We start from the raw sequence: 16,958 nt of genomic DNA on the forward strand, positions 1-16,958 counted from the left end.
AGTTTCTTCATGTTAAAAACAAAATTGTCTTCATATTAAAAAAACAATAATTATCTAGTACGGCCGGGCAGGCATAGGTGCGCGCCTTGTGGGCCTCGCACCAAAATGGCGGCGGGTGGTATTGCACGGATGGAGGGCGAGTTGAATCACTCTGGATAGAGAGGAGGAAACTGCGGGGAGAGGAGAAGTGCGTTACGCTTCAGTATGTAGGAAGGAACCTTACTTCCGCCGAAAGAGATTTGAAGTCCCAAGCTCCTAGGAAGTGGCAAGTGTGTGAACGGGCCTTTTAACCCCCCTCCACCCCTTTCTCGTGTAGTGGATGAAGGTACTTGTATGTGCATCGAATGTTTTAACATTATGCACATTCATCAAACGCAAAACCATACAGTTTTTCTCCGACAACCGAATCCTGCCGGAAGTAAATCGTTCAGTGTACCAACTATGCGCACACCATGGTGCGCAAAACGCGCGCATCCGCCGCCTCTCCTACGATAATGGCGAGGTGGTGGTGCCCACGATCGGCTTGATTGGATCTGATCCTGTTTTGTCACGCCATGGGCAAACCGATTACAGCCTCGGGATATGTTTGCAGCTTATGCTTTGAAAGCCCTCTCGTTCCAGCTCAACATACCTGCATGGCGGTCGCTAAAGGTATACTCTTTGTGCCCCCTCCCCCCCCCCCCCCCCCCACACACACACACACACACATACAAAAAAAATGAATGCTAAGGCTTTCGGTATTAACCGGTACGAGAGCGAACGTAGACGTCTGTTTACTTTGTAAGCCACAAATCATAAGTGATTGGAAGAGGAGAGTATAGCCAGCACCATCGACGGTTTGCGAGAGAATGAATTAATGTGAAGGAGGGATAGCATGTACCGGTGATGAGAAAAAGGTGAAACAGGGACTGTGTTATTGGGGGTAAGCGTGAGTTGGTTTGACTAGAGGTCCTCATCCATTCCCCCGCTCACTTGGCAAGGGGCTTCCATAATGACTCTGGGCGTTAGTACTAATTCCAGGACCGCGCTGAGGCTCGGCAGTGCCCGCAGTGCGCGAACTAGAATTCTTCGTCCGAGCTGGCGGCCAGAAGCTTGATGCGGTCGGCAGTCTTCAGCTTGCGGATGCTTTTCTGTAAGGAATCGGAAAAGTGCCGTTGGTGCGTCAGTTTGGGAACAGTTTCCTCCACCAAACCCCGTCAAGCAGCTTTGGCCGCGGCCGCCATGTTTTAGCGCGACTGGACCCGAGTCCGCGCCGAGAGCTGATAAGACCTGTTGCGCACGGAGTGCGCAACGAATTATGGGAACGTCATGTACGCAAAACAAACTCCTCCCGCCCTCTTTCCAGCTTAGCATGGCATTCGCATGCACTCGCCTCTTGCCGTTTGTACCAACGCAAACATCGCAAATACTCACGCCACGCTGTACTCATAACATCAGTAATTCAGTAGTGTTGACCTCTACCGCTTTATAATCATACGCTTGAAAGGCAATCACTTTCAACGAGGACCATCACAGAAGATAAAAAGATTACTAGTATTTTGCTTTTTGTTCGCACATAATTTATACAAAGTGTTTTATAAGGGTTGATGACCTGCCTTTCTGAGTATGAAGCATTGCAAGAGGCGATAATTATTTGACATAGTCGAAAAAAGCCACCTCCGCAAGGAGGCTACAACTGGGCGTTTCGCACTGCACCATATTAGTCTATCGCAGTGGTTCTCAAATGGGGTCCGCGAAGGCCTGTCTCATCAGTGAAGCCCATCGGGTGAATTTTCTCATGTGTATGTAATGCGAGAAGTCTACTTTGCACTAACCCTTAGTTATATTCATTTATTAAAGCATTGTCATAATTAACCTATAGCTTTGCCTTCACCTCACCTCTAACTGGGCCCTCCACCATCTCCGCCAATCCACAAGGGGTCCGTGAAACATCAGTATAGTTGGGAACCATTGGTCTATTGATTCTAGTCTATAGAAATTCAACAAAACTATGGCGACAAAATATTTATTGAAAATGTGTTGATAGAAATTAATTCTATAGTATTTCTATCGTCTGTACTCTATAGACTTAGGTTGAAAGAAAATCTTAAAAATTGCCGATACGACGTGACTGGATAGAAAGTTGAGAGTTATTAAAATGTAGATATCTACAGACTGCCTGATTTTTTTTTTTTTTTTTTTAACCGTTTCGAGGTTTTTGGCGGTATATTCATGAAGAGACAATGGAATCGTTTTATTTGCGACTCTTGTACGTCATGGCACAGAGGACGCGCTAGCGGAACACCCAAGGTATTTTTTAACCTGTTTAGCCAATAAGAAAACGCGAGCAAAATGACATGATTGCGACACCTTCGTGGCTTTCCTCCAGTAGATGAATTGTTTTCCCATAGCATCCTATATACTGACAAAACCTGGTAGATCGCTACGTGAAGTGGCCGCCGAAATTGAAAAGGTAGAGCGGCAGACAATGGATGAGAGAAGAGGCATGTAACCGGCGCCCCGCTGCGGCGAGACGCCGAAACACACTTGTCCCGAGCGATGGAATATCCGTTCGGGCTCCTCGCGTTCCTCGCACTACCGCTTCTTTTCTCGTCGAGTTTCCAAATTCATGTTTCGGGTCCTCGCCGCTGCAAAAGCTGTGCGCTGAATAAGAACCAGAGGCCGGATTCTCAAAGCGAACTTACGATGAAAAAAATGCGTACGACAAATTTGAGAGAAAATCCGTATTCTCGAAACGAAATTGTCGTAACTTTTGCGCAGGTTACGACAGAATCCTACGACAGCTCCGAAGCTGCCTTACGCACTTTCTACGATCAAATTAACATGACCGACAACGTCGCTCAGTTGCTCGGTCGCGACGACCCAACGGACATTTATTTTTCTACCTGCTCTTTTTGCGCGTCCCGACTTCAAGCAGCAAGAAAAAAATGAAGTACTTGACACCGACCACGACGAACATGAACGCTGGATCCACAGACACCCGGAAAAGGCAACAAAGGCTGCGATCCCACCGACCAAGCGAGCTGCGAGCTCGGCAGAATATATAGGCCTAGCAGGCACTCTGACCCGTTCCGGCGCAGCATTGCTCAGACGGTCCTTGGCCAAGACCGTCTGCCCACGACCGGCTGGCTTGCTGAATGGAATATGCCCGCGCGACCCTTGTGGACCCTCCCCGTATGAATAGTTTGATAGCTGAACTAATAGTTTGATAGCTGAACTAAATTTCAGAGGTCAACCTATTCCCCTTATCATCTCGATCACCTTGTTTTCCGAGGCAGCGGTGACGAACGCTGTCGTCGAAAAGGGACTCCTCGATTCTATCTCCTAATTGTTTTGTGTGATATAGAGCTCAAATAAACGCCGTATGGATTACCTTCGCAACACGGTATGTACACTTTGTTATTAGTATGCCATGTTTAACTGTCGAGCTATATCAGTTGTGGGAGCTACGCGATGCCGGTCCAAACTTTCTTTGCCGAGTGTCACGTCAGTATCGAGTTGCAATCGTAGAAGATCGGTCCCGAAGCGCTTACCGAAACGCAGTCTGAATCGAGCACTTCGATCAAACGCACGCGTCCGCTCCGAGTGTGAACAGGTATTTGCGTGACTCTTGCTGGACACTCTCGTAGTTCAAACGTATCTTTTTTAACGTCGGCTCACTCCTGCATTTCCGAGGCCGCGAGAAACGCCGCGGCGGTTTGTTTCCATCTACGTCGCTTGGCAAACGACTGGCACGGGGCTTTTACCAACGATGACAGTTGTGTTGACTTCGTAGCGATCGAGTTTGTAGCAGTCAGCGAAGCGTTTAAATCGTGTTAGCGTCGATATACCACTGCACGGACACGAACCCCAGGCAAGCGGTGGTGGAAAGGCCGCCCGTGTTTATGAGAATCAGCTTGAACACTAAACATTTACACACAGACAGGACAGGACATACACAGAGCTGTCTATCAACGAGTGGTTAGCCTGTGTTTGTTATTAAAAATCCACGTGCTCCGAACTATGCCTAGCTCTCTAATTGGTTGTTCGTTTTGCCGAAGACGCCGTTGCCATAGCAACAGCACCGGAAGTCATCGTTTCTCCGTAAGAGCTCGTAACTTTCCTCCTCTCACTTAAGAACGCGTTTGTGAATACCGTTCTCGCCTCATCTTACGATGATCGTAACTTTATGAACTTCGTAGCTAAGTTGTCGTAGGTAAGAGTTTTTTTATGAATCTGGCCTCAGATTCCCCGAGAAATGCTCTGTGCTACCAGGTGCCCGCGCACCAGATCTGCGACCGGGCACTCTATGGCTCCGTTGTCGAACTGCCAGGCTTTGTGAGTCGAGAGAAGGTTATAGTGTTTTCTCTCCAAATAAGGTCACCGTCATTTGATTATTTTGTATCGTTTGAATGTAAATGATCGAGCCCGTCAAACCTGTAAGGCTCGTGACAAATATAGGTTTATTCTTTCTAGCTTCTCAACCAGGCAATGGCCCATGTTAAAAACTTAGCGACAACTATTCATGATCCTCCAGTTAGCTACATTTTTGTGAGGATCCCAGTGCCTTCAGTAAAAGCCAACTGCAGTCTGTCGTAATCTACGAACGAACTTCGGGAGAGGCTCCGTCATAGAATTTCCAGAGTCCGTCGCCATGCCACTCAGTGCGAACGCAGCATTTTTCTGTCCTCACTGAAATCTCTCTCAAGATTGGCGATCGCAGAAACAAAGCTCGGCATAATGCCCAATGCGCCTCGGTGCTGCTGGGGCCTTTTCTGCGATTCTCACAACAGACTGTACGGGTCCCCCAATAGTGGGAAGGATCCGCAATAGTCACCCTGCACGCAACAACTCACGTTTGTGACGTCGCACCATGTCACGCTGAATATGGGACTATGCTTCCCTTGAAACAAGACGACCACACAATATGCGCTGTGTTTGACAGCGGTAGCTGCTGCGTTGTTGAAGATTTGCCTTCAGCCAGTGCACGCTCTACAATGTTTGCAATGGGTCATTTGCTCTCAGGGGAATTGAGGTAGGATTCGTGTCTGAGGAGATGTGTGGCTTGGTGGAACGACTGTGCGACATGTCGGATGTGTTATAGGACACAGAGACGTGGATTTAATTAACTTTTTGGCTGAAACAATTTTTTTTTTTTTTAAGAACGGGGGCGCCCCTTTATTGCGCCTGCGCAGGAAGAAGCGAAAGTACGTGGCGAGTTGTTCTGTAAAGGCACGGAGAGCACACGAGAACGGAACCTGGGCGGCGGCAGCGGGGAGGCGAGGGAGCGTGTCCGCAGAGTGCGACCACGTGACTATTGCCCAAAGGCGGCTCCCGGAGAGGGTGCGTGCGTGCGTGCGTGCGTGCGTGCGTGCGTGCGTGCGTGCGTGCGTGCGTGCGTGCGTGTGTGTGTGTGTGTGTGTGTGTGTGTGTGTTTGTTTGTTTGTTTGTTTGTTTGTGTGAGAGAGAGAGGGGGGGGGGGCCGTGGAAGGGAAGGGAGAGCGTCGCCGGACGGTACGTGGATCTCGTGATCACGTGGGTTTTTCGGACCAGCGGCCTCCTACAGGGGGAGGGCCGTACTGTTGCCTTGTATGTGTGAGGAACAACGGGAAAAGGGAGAGCAGTGCCTTTGCTGTAGAGTGGTGTTTTGCGTTTGTACTAGGGTGCCTTCATGTGCGCCTTGCTTAGGGTGGAGACATCTGGCCCTTTTGTCCCACACTTTTATTTTTACTTTTTGTTCAGAAGCGCGTGAAAGAGCGTGTTCCTGCATGCATTTGTGACGCTGATTGTGCCATAACGACATTTTGTTTTCGTCAATTTCTCTGTACTTTACCCGTGAGCGCGTGCTGTCGGCATTGGGTACTACAAAGGGTGGCATCACCCTCAACAGAAGGACATTGAGGCACCCTAATTCGTACATGAGAATTGTTTTTTTTTTTTTTTTTTGCCGGAAAGAGGTTTTTGAGCTGTCGTGTGCGGCGAGTCGGAGCAGTCGTCTCTCTGGTGGTTCGTACGTCGGATCGGATAGCTTTGTCGCTCATGTGTATCGCGCTTCACACGCAACGGCCCACGCGTCTACACTCTTAGAAAAAAGGGTATGGATAGTCCTCCCTTAGGGGAGGAACGGTCTTGTAACCTATGTTCCTTTAGAAAGGGAGAAACGTTCGTCCCTGAAGCAGGGGAGCAACGTTCCTCTGTCGCTTGCATCTCAATATGGCGGCCCCGAATCGAGCAAATCGAGCCCAATAAGGCTTAACCAGGACGCTAAGTCTCTTGTACGGGACGAGAGCAGCAGCAAATAAAAGCGTCACACGAGCTTTCCGCAAACTGTGTTTATTTCCGAAGCCAGATTCCCCCCACAGGTACAGAAACTTGCGTTTCGAAAGCAGTTACTCAGTCTTCGCGTCGACGGCACTGCGATGTTAAACGGAGACAACCGATACCCAGTTACTTCGCGCACTTTGAGACTTACCTTTGGTGTTCCTCGAGTCACAATTCCTTCGTCAACCGCGCATCACAGAGAAGGGCAAACTCAATCCGCGAAACCAAAAGCCGCTCTCGAAAGAACAAACTCGAAGCCGCTGTTTATCGCGTAGCGTGAAAGGTTAAATCGCTAGCCACCAGATGGCGGGGTCAAGCAGAGTAATTGCAAGCAGCTAGGCTAGGTGGCGCTTGGTACCGCCCAATTCATGTTCTACAAAAAATAATTAATTTTTTTCAGGCCACTACTGCGCTTCAGAGCCGCTCTCCTGCGCTTGAGGATCCTCTACTATACACACACACTACACTTATTACAAGCATTAGGTGAACATACATTGAGCACATACACGGCACACACACAAATATTAATACAACGGAACACCACACTAACCCGAACACTACACCCGTGCTCTGCGTTTCTGCCTTTTATACTGGTCGTTTTGAACGTACGGAACTTTTCGGTGACTCCCTAAGCAATAAAAAATATTCCCAGCATGTTGATTTTTTCCCAGCAATGTCATACCTCTGAAATTATTTTAAATGGCTCAAGGGATGAATCTCTTATTAAAAGTAAACGCTCGATCAAGCCGTAATTATTTGAAAGCCTATAAATCGAGCCGCCCTAATGCGGTTCGAAGCCATGAGTTTGTTTCCCCACACGGCACGTCGTAGCCTGTATTTCTATTGGTTTTTCTATTTGTGCTGTTCGCGCAAAGCTGCAATTGCCGTCTTGAATTAATCTCTGTAAAGCGGATATTCACTCAGCTGGAAGTGATGCTTCACATGCTGAGAAATCGCTTTTCGATCAACTTGAATGCAGTCAAAGCCGCGACTTGCGGCAGGTGTTCAGTGTACGGAGCTACGCCGTGGCGAGCCCAAAAACGTCTAGCGCTCATCCCAGCGCGCCACTTGGAAGGCAGTTTCTCCAGGAACCGTAGTATATTTAAACAGCAAAATAAAGGGCAGCTTTTTTTTTTTCGATTTTACCTTCTATTGTTTTTTAATGCCGGAATTCCATACTGTAAATATACGTACTTTCCGTCACGATTTCGTACTGTTCAGTCCTTGTCCCAGAGCGCAATCGCTCTCGGGGACGAGACAATTCCGACAGTCATATTGGCCATTGTACGATAGCGATAGGAGCTTCTACTGTTCAGACCAGCGTTCCAACATGACTATCCGCACGTTGATCGATTGCACGTAATCCCTCAAGTGGTATTAAACTTTTTAATGTAAAGCGGAGTGTCAACCTGCGACACCCCGCCCCCTCATCACGGCCCGACCAACGGCATCAATGCCCGACTGTTTACGATCTCATATTGTTGTTACACCACTGATACGCGAACACACGGTCACATCGGCGATAATTCCAGTCTTCTGTTCACAACCCACAACACTGCCATCACGATGTTGCAGCTATGTTGCTGACACGCACAAATACAGAACCACGTTGAACGCCGGTTGCACTCGGCATCGGAAAACAGAACCGAACTCAGCGCGGAAGGCACCCAGGCAGCCGGCAGCAAAACCTGCCTGTCTTGGACGCAGTTCCTGCGGTTTCCATAACGTCGAAAACGTCGACACAGTTCCGCGTGGTTTCGCTACTGTAGCGACTGTAGTTCCATCGGTTCGCCGCGCGCGCGAGTCCCGCAATCCGGAGACGGCCATCCCCCAGTGTACGTGGCACTGCTGGCACTGCTCCGCAACTTCGCTGTTTCCAGCGGCTTCGTTTGCTCGTTTGATAAAATTAGTGATAAAAGCGTCAATGCAACCGAAATGTTCTGCACGTTTAGACTAGAACACGGAATTGCAGGCGGCCTTCGGTGCCGCTGAAGCTCAATCAACTCAACAGCTATTTATTAAACAACGTGCGCGACCTGCTCGAAAAACGAAACCGAAAGACGATGAGTCGGGAGGGCGAAAGCTTTCTCCCGTCTGCCTGGAGACGGAGAAAAACGTTTCGTTCCTCCCCTTTTCTCGCGTCCGGTTGGGGGCGCGTCAGTAGAAGGGAGGAAGACGCGCCGTTGCTACTTTTTTCCTCCATTTTTTCTTAGAGTGTAGGCCCCGGGTGAGAAACGTCGGTCGGTGTCCGCGGTTTGCATGCACGTTCGGACCAAGAGCACTCACGGGGTCTATGTTCCGGTGGAGCTTGCGCCTGGAGCGCGCCCGGCACCTCCTGCGGCAGCAGCCGATGCAGGCCAGCGAGCAGAGGATGAGCAACGCCGCTGTCATGCCGCAGGCGATGGGGATCAGGATGCTCATCAGGTAGTTGTCCTCCTGCGAAGACAGGTCGTCTCGGTGAGGCGCCTGTCCTGGGAACCCCCGCTCTCACGGCGCAGAGCGGCACATTTTGCGAGCTCATTGACCTTATTTGTTTTACCCGGATCCGTTCGCCTTGAGCAGAGACGCAACTATTATGCGATGTCTTAATTAGTGGGACGCCGAAGATAGTTTCGGAACTACTCGGCGTGGCGCACCACGAGTTGATCACTGATCCTCTCTCGGTCTGTTTAGCCAATGAGGAACGCGAGCGGTAATCCCCTCTGGTCCCGCAGCCTCGCTGGCAAAGAGGCAACTTTTCCCAGTAAGTGTACGGGGGCGTGATTAGCGGTCGTCCTTCACCTTGGCTGAACTGCATTAGAGGACGACCAATGGTCGATGCGCCTTCTGGGAGGACGTATCCGGTGAATAATAACGGCAGGACCGAAGAGTTGGAGATAAACTCCGCTGGCTGACAGTGTGGTGGAGGCACGATACTCATTGGACCAGCCGTACGTCTGTATCTGGCCACGTGATCCCACTCGCACCCAATCGCAAAGACCGGGATCACGTGACCAGAGGGAGGTCTGGCTCCCACCGCAGGCTCCGCTTGGAGTGAACTGTGGCTGTGTGTGGAAACGGTTTCACCTGTTGACCCTAATAGCCAGAAAGAAGCTGATATAAATCCCTGAAATGGAAATCTAGTTGGCTCTCTTGGGGCTCCCCAGTTACACACACGCCATTTTAACTAGAATAGGGCTGGGACCCTTGGGGAGAGTGTGACGGCACGGAAACCGTTACGAGATGACGTACTCCGTAGAACAAGCTATGCAAAAAGAACAGATATTTGGGAACAAATAGTAATCGATTGAGAAGAAATCTAGTACTAAACGCCAAAAGATGGTTATTCTTTAATGTTACCGGCTACGCGATAGGAAAGATTTGCAAAGCTAGCTGCATTTCTCCCCAGTGACTGTTAATTGGAGCGCGATCGAACGCCGATGGCCGATGGCCGGCGTTCACGTTCGAACAGGAAGTAGGCACAGAGACAACTATAGCTTCGCGTCTTCTGCGCTCGGTGTTGTGACGTCTCATCCCCTTCTCTCCCTCACTTTCTATTCGTATAACCGAAAAAGAGAAAAAACTCCACAAGTCCACCAAAAGCCCCAAAGAATGCCGCGGAAACGTATTCTGTGTATTCCGACTTTATCCCTAGGATCGAGGGAAATGTTGCTGCAGACATAGGATATCTTTCTCTTTCTTCGCCTATTTTTTTCTCAGTTACGCTCTTAGTTACACACAGTCCCGTTTCCTTATACGTTACGCCTTTAGGATTTTGTCTTCGGAGTTTAGTTTTCGTGAAATACGGAGGGTGTTTTAGGAGTTTATTTTTCGCTAAAAATACGAAACTTATCAACGCGTTCACTTTTTTTTTTCAATTTAAAGTTTAACTTTTCTTTGTTTTAATTTTTTTAATTAAAAATAAAAATAAATACTGGGACACAAATGTACACTAAATGGCTAAGAAGATCACCTGTATCGAATCGCATGTCTGTAGCAGCATATGGCATTGCCCCTAGCATTGGAACTACTCTCCCACGACAATTCTTGCGAGGACGTGTCGCTTACATTAAGGTTAATGCTTTGAGATAACTAAACCCCTGAACTTTGTCGGCTGGGGAGCAAAGAAGCTCGAGCGGCCCTGCCCTTCCCTCCGAGGAAAGGCTCATAGCTTTCACTGTCGGAAAAACACGACCCCTCCTGTCTCTAAAATACCAAGATAGTACGATGCAAACTGGAAACCGGAGCAGTGACTTTTGCCGTTACCCATACGAACATATAGACGGTTTGTTTCGAACGAGCCTTGGAGATGGTTAACGGGAAACTCCGTTTCGTCAATAGTCCGAGATTTCAGAAGGAACTGAAATGGCCTCAGGACCGCCGACACTGTGCTCACACAAAACATTTATTCGTAAAGTATTGTCTTTTTTATTTTCATTTTGCCATCGTGACGTCAAAATTTTGAGTTTTTTTCCGGATAAATCGGAATGGATCAAAGTTCTACCGGAGAGTGTTTTTTGGAGTCTTTCGGAATTATCTGAAAACACTGAAGCCTACTTATGAATCACGGAAACATTGGTGTCTGGAATGTCGCATGCCAGGCCTTGAACTGGTAGCGGCCCGCTTCATACGAAGCAGAGGTTCCGGTCACTCGTGGCCTTAGCTTTCCTAACGTAAGAAAACTGTACTGCGTGAACCAGCCTTTAAGGTCTACGTGGTCGAGCGGCCATTCAGTATTGGGGAAGCTCGTTCTGCTTCGAAACATCTACGACGCAGAAATATAGGATAAAAGGTGGTGCTTACCTTCCATGTTAACCAGGATGAGAAGAAATAATGTCGAGCTGCGAAGAAGAAACACACCAGAATTTGGCTATTGGAAACCTACTATAGGGATATAGACAAATTGAATGACAGTTGATTAGTGTAGGAGTAATTAGAGAGTTTTAGTAGATCGTTCCGATGACTCCGATAACGATACCCGATACTCCGCCACCGCCTTCCTTGTGCATGCATAGTATCGTTATCGGGGCTATCGGAGGTATCGGAACGATCTACTAAAACTCTCTATTGGCTCATCCTCTCGTGACCGAAATGATCCCCTTCCGCAGGCTTTGGGCTCCGGAACGCGTTTTGAGCGTGCGCGGTTCTCTTCTGCCGGATGTTTCTTGTTTGTACCACGCTCACAGCTGGGTCGTACGAGAACTCTTCTGCTCACATGAAGCGTTTGGAACGCACTTGGTCCGCACATGTCATACATGTGTGTAACAAATACGTGATGGATCACTCATGGGATAGCAATTTTGGAGCACCTAACGTTTTCAGCGCACACTTCATTTTTATTCGTATCACTGCGACTGATTCCTATACCTATCCAACTATAAGGCGGTGTCTGCTTTGCCGTCCCACTTGTATGCGGCCGTTAGCATCACGGCTGCTTTGATTTTCTCAAACACAAGACTAATTGTTCAATTGCTGGTAGAAACACCATGCACGTGAAGATTGATGAAGGAAAGATTGAACTGCTTGCTGCGAATTACTATTTTAGGTATGGAATGAAAGGTAAATAAAATAGTAGATTCCAGCGAACTAATGTTAGAAGAACAGACGATTTTGTTTTATCCGAGCTTTAAAGGGTAAGTTATTTATTGACAGTGCCAAGGCCAGAGGTGGTGAACAAAGTCAGTTGACAAACCAAATGTCGGAACACAGCCGTCTAACAAAGCACTAAAATAAAGGAAATACTACCCTCGAAAGGCATCCTGTCGTCGTTAAAAATTATAGCAATAAATGAGTCGACGTGAGTTTTAAAATATACTGCAATTGTTAATTCAGATAAAAATCGAAGCTTTTTTTAAATATATTATAAACATTAATAACCATCTCCTATGTAGAACTTCATGATAACAAAAATCGGCCTGTGAATGATGCAGCCATGTTTCCTTAATATACCCCGTTATATGGACGCCATTTTCCTTGAAAAACTAGGAAAATAAGGGAATTTTTGTCTCGTTTTATGGACAGTTCACATTATGGACGATTTTTTGGGGGGACGGAGGTGTCCATATTAAGGAGACATCACTGTAGATGCCTTCTTAGAAACAATCCTGCCGATCGCGTTAAGCTAATTCCGAAGCTTCTATACAGGGATTCTAGTTTTAGGTTCCTCTCTTGGTCATCGGACATATATGCAACCTACATTGTGTCTAAATAACAGAATTGGCACATAAAATAAACCTATAGAGCAACACATTTAGATCTCGCAATACCCAAGTATCCTCGCTAAATGTCGAATCTGAAAAGATACCGTCAAAGTATCACAGTCGCAGTTTTATTCAGAAATGTTTGCTGCAGGGTGTACAGTTATTACATGAACGCTTACGAGGTTTTAATGTTTTGAATATATCCGACGCCCGCATGTCTAACTTTCCGTCCTCGGGGGACATCCTCCGCTTAGCACTAAGGTGCGCTGCGGCGAAACAAGGTACTGCTAGGTGGCGTAAGCTACCGCCCGATCCAAAGGGCTCAGCCAGATTTATTCATCCATCCATTGTACGCAAAACGCCTACTTCGCGGTTGTGGCTTCAGAGTTCAGGCCAGTAGATCAGTGCGCGATGAGAAGCGCAGTCTACGAAACTAACTTGCCAAAACAGACCATGAAGTAGTGTCAGTGTTCGATGCAGCGATAAAACCGAATAATTATGCGAAACTACCATAAAAAAAGTGAAAATTCGCACATGCCTACCGCCGGCTATGTATAGCGGGGCCTGTAAAATCCTATTTTCAGTATTAATAAAGTGGAACTAGGATTTTGGGCAATTTCGTCGCTTTCACATTCTGACGAAATGTGATGAGGCAGTTTGGCGCAAATGTCGCAGCAGTCACTCTACATTTTTTGCCTGGAGGATAAGCGCTGCACTCGAGTTCATTGGTCTTGCTTTGGTCACCAGTGACAAGGGACATCGTGCTCCAATATCCACGTCGATGGTCCAAGAGGCGGACGCCTTTCTGCCATGCAAACCGCATGAGCCATTGGACTGCAATACAGCTCGCCCTTGTCATTGGCTAAACTATTTTCTTTTTTTTATTGGCAGCGATTTTTTTTTTTTTTAATTTCTATAATACGTGTATTTTTGCTTGGCAACAAACTCAGTGGTGCCATCTATTGGGTAGCCCCGGCGCACTTCCGGTTCACGTGCATTTCCTAATTTTTTACTCATAATTTTTTTTATCGCAAGAGTGCATTGAGCCGCTCTAAGTGGCCATTTCCAGAAGATAGCGCGTACATTTGATTTCGCAAATACTGCGAAGCGTCTAGTTCAGAACCGGAAGTGGTAGGGGGCCTATTAGTATTTGCACACTGGCGCCACCACGTTTCAACTCACGCAAGAAAGACCGAATAAGGAACTGGTGAGGGAAATGTATATGTCACGTGGTATATATTTTCCCGCTAAATTTAGCGGGGAAACTGAATGGTTGTATAGGTCACGTGACGTCGCTTTCCCCGCTAAATTCAGCGGGGAAAGCCGAATTGGTATCTGGGTCACAAGTCTTGAATTTCCGCGCTACATTTAGCGGGTAACTGAACTGGCGATAGGTCACGTGACGTCAATTTCCCGCTAAATTTAGCGGGAAAAGTTAGTTGACGGATAGATCACGCGCCGTCAATTTCCCTAAGGTGTATAGGCCACGTTACGCCAGTTTTCCCGCTAAATTTAGCGATGAATGCAAGGACGGACAACGTTACAAAGTTTCAGGACTAAAGGGTAGCGTTAAAACGCATTTCGTGCTTTAAAAAAAAAAAAGGACCAATGATGGCGTTCTGAGTACACCCTTCCGCGAGTGATCGGTTCGGGCATTTCTTACTCTTGGGAGTTCTGTCGACGGCGTCGTGATCCTCGCCGAAGTGCAAGACAGCGTCTCCAGGCCCCCTTGTAGGCGGGGAGGGCGTAGTCGCCCGAGTCCCGTTACTTCCGTTGCCCGCCGCTGCCAGACTCTGGTTTGCAGCGGTCGGGACTGGCACGGTGTTGTTGCTCCCGACGGGCTTCCCAGTGGTTCCCGGAGGGTCGACCCTGCCGACTTTGCCGTCGCCCGATGACGCTTTCTGGATGGCGCTGTCGACGTCCGCACTCCCTGCCAAAACCTAACGGGTTGCAACCGGACAAGTCAGAAATGCTTGGACACTAAAAATACGACGAATACGGGGCGTGGCAAATACCGATCGATCCCGCCTCCGTACTAAACAAGAAAAATAATAACGCCACGCTTGCAACCCTCCAAGAAGAAGGAACAGCGGCAAAGGGACAGTTTTCCAAATGGTATGCAATTAAGGTGTCTGGACCCTAACAGAGGCGGAATCCCTCTAGAACCACGAGGGCGTTTGTTTCCTACCTTGGCTAAAGGCGACGAGATATGTTACAATAACACGATCTGATGGATTCGCGGACACTTGCATGTGCATACGTTCGTGCAATAGAAGCCGATCCCGTATAGCCCCCCCACGACGTGGTCGCTGTGGCCACGTCAAATGGCGTCCTACGAGGGGTGGAAGATAAACGTGTCGTACTTGCGTCTGCAGCAACACGTAGGCCATCGCTGCCACGAGGAGAAGGCGCCGGGTTCCGACCATGGCGGCTGCCGAGATCCGACTTCCGCAGGCTCCTCGTTAGATCCGGTGACGATAGTTCACTGGCCAAGTTGCTTCAAAACGACCGGAAGCCCAGAAAAAGGCCTAATGAGACACGAGCGAGAGCCCCGACGCAGCCTCGTCCTGAAACGCGGAGCAAAGCACAGCTGCACTTGCTCGCCGGTGCGGGGGTGAGGGAAGGTGTGAGGGAAACAAATGAACAGATGTTCGCATTTTGCAGAGGAGCGATACGCGACCGTCGATGCCTGCTCACTATTCTTTGGACTGCCCTCGCGCGATCAAAGGCTCTGTCAGGGGCCTGCATACGGCTTCACCGAAGTCGCCGTCTTTTATACGGCCAACGCGTATTTGGGGCTCGGTGTCTATTGGAACGTGAGATCGAGCAGTTTTCTCATTGGTCGAGCTGATTAGACGAACATCAATGATTGGTGTTGCTAGTGTATCGCGGTGCCGTTTGAATAGTTACAAAGTCACAACTCGGCGCGCGATCCTCACAGTCCAGCAACGGCAACACCACCTAGAATAATCAAAGCCTCCGCATTGCCTGTTTTCCCTTCGTGAAACGTCATCAGAGTCGGATGGCGCTAACTCGGCTATTGGGCCCGAGTCCGACCTTGGACGCGCTGATTGGGCACGAGCCCCGGCCGAACACTGACGCAGCACTCGTGCCCATTCTAAGGCCTCGATCGATCTGACTGGGATGGTGGTAAGGAGGCCTTCTGCTTATCTAGGTGGCAACGGCCGCTCGATCACTGCCGCTTCACCGTGAAATGCGTATAAACACTGAGCCAGCCAAGCTTCCTGAGCTGGTCGCTGGAGGCGTGGTATGCCGCCCACCGCTCCCGCTCGTTCGGCACCAACCAACACCGCGTTGAAGACAAGGCCGTAGGGCTGACATGCTGCGTCATCGCTCGGCTTCGAGTCACGTTTGAGCCGAGCGTTGACGCAATCGTCGTGTTCAACCTGTACCCACTGTTAGCCTTCGCTGATGACGACATCTCTATCAGCACTACCGCTTTGTTACCTCGGAGGTGTTGCACCAGCCACTGTGGCCGCCTGTCCAGTGCCACCAGACTTAACTCACTGCGGCCGCCTCGACTACTTTCCGATGGCAAAAAAGAGTGACTCGGCAGGCCATTCCCAGAAGGTCCGGCACACGCATGTTCGTCGCTTCGGAAAGCGAGCAATGCCCGCGCCATACACACCAACGCTAAAAATATGCGGCACCTTTGCCCGTTTCTGAACTGAGCACCAGGATTAACTGGGATAGTGGGCCGAGACATCAGGGAGTTTTCGTAGACCGTTTTCGACGTCCCGCAACGCTCTCCGTGATCGACGCGCAGGCGCAGTAGCGCTTTCTTCGTTGCGGAGGGCTTAGCAGACGAAGAAACGCGGTCTACGAAAACATCCCTATCGGTACTGTACGTGCGCGCACCGCTATCCTAGACGCGGGTCTCCGGCGTGATGTGCGTCGCTTACCCGAGCGAGGTTCAAACGTCGGGAAGCGGGAGACGTGGCAGCTGCCGCGACGGCTCCCATATCGGCTCAGTCGGGGCTTGTCCGGATACACGCATTACCGGAAGCGAGACACTTGTTCCGCCTCCAAGCCAGACCTCTTCCGCCGCCGCCGGCCTGCCAAGTTCGATCCGGCCGTACACACCGAGCTTCTAAGTACGTTCTAAAGCGAGTTTGCGCGCCTATTCAACCGCCAACAGCTTAGCGACCCCACGTGGCGTGGTCGGATCCCGCACTGCCCCTGGCAAGGCAGCCAATCAGAACGCAGCCTTGCCATGCCCGCTTCATAAAGACGCCTCAGTGTAGATGACCGAGGCATGACACTCAAAAGCACCTACATTGCGCAGGTATCATTGATAGCATCCGTAACAAGTGACGAACGTTTAGGACCCGAGAAAGGGGATCGGAAACAATAAAAAAAAACTGACCGGCGCGCGTCTTTTTTTTTTTTTTTTCGGGTCAAATGGCAATTTGGCGTTTGGCATTAGGATTCTTTAGTCCCGTGATTGGCTACCTGCGC

The 16,958-nt window shown here is 49.2% G+C and overlaps 1 protein-coding gene across 2 annotated transcripts; it reads right to left on the reverse strand.

Annotated features, from left to right (window-relative positions):
* Window positions 1–758: 758 nt before the first annotated feature.
* Window positions 759–16,737, reverse strand: LOC8051939. 2 transcript variants are annotated; one of them, XM_029979243.4, is made up of 6 exons: window positions 16,403–16,737; window positions 14,843–14,976; window positions 14,143–14,419; window positions 11,083–11,120; window positions 8,587–8,736; window positions 759–1,130 (listed from the first exon to the last, which is right to left on the reverse strand). In XM_029979243.4, the coding sequence occupies exons 2-6, from the start codon at window positions 14,903–14,905 to the stop codon at window positions 1,059–1,061; spliced, it is 600 nt and encodes a 199-aa protein (XP_029835103.2). In that variant the 5' UTR covers window positions 14,906–14,976; window positions 16,403–16,737; the 3' UTR covers window positions 759–1,058. The 2 variants fall into 2 exon arrangements, with proteins under 2 accessions (XP_029835103.2, XP_029835102.2); XM_029979242.4 differs by having other exon boundaries at window positions 14,843–15,046; window positions 16,403–16,636.
* Window positions 16,738–16,958: the final 221 nt, after the last annotated feature.

Source organism: Ixodes scapularis, unplaced genomic scaffold (assembly GCF_016920785.2).
Source record: "Ixodes scapularis isolate PalLabHiFi unplaced genomic scaffold, ASM1692078v2 PGA_scaffold10__122_contigs__length_95168666, whole genome shotgun sequence".
Classification (NCBI taxonomy): Eukaryota; Metazoa; Arthropoda; class Arachnida; order Ixodida; family Ixodidae; genus Ixodes; species Ixodes scapularis.

Bases quoted from the DNA above. Each gene is read 5' to 3' on its own strand.
- LOC8051939 (XM_029979243.4), bottom strand. From the start codon at position 14,905: ATGGTCGGAACCCGGCGCCTTCTCCTCGTGGCAGCGATGGCCTACGTG. The intron at 11,121-14,142 runs GTAAGAAATGCC...TCTTCTTCGCAG, and splicing joins CGTCGACAGAACTCCCAAGA to CTCGACATTATTTCTTCTCA. The intron at 1,131-8,586 runs GTGAGTGCTCTT...GATTCCTTACAG, and splicing joins TCCACCGGAACATAGACCCC to AAAAGCATCCGCAAGCTGAA.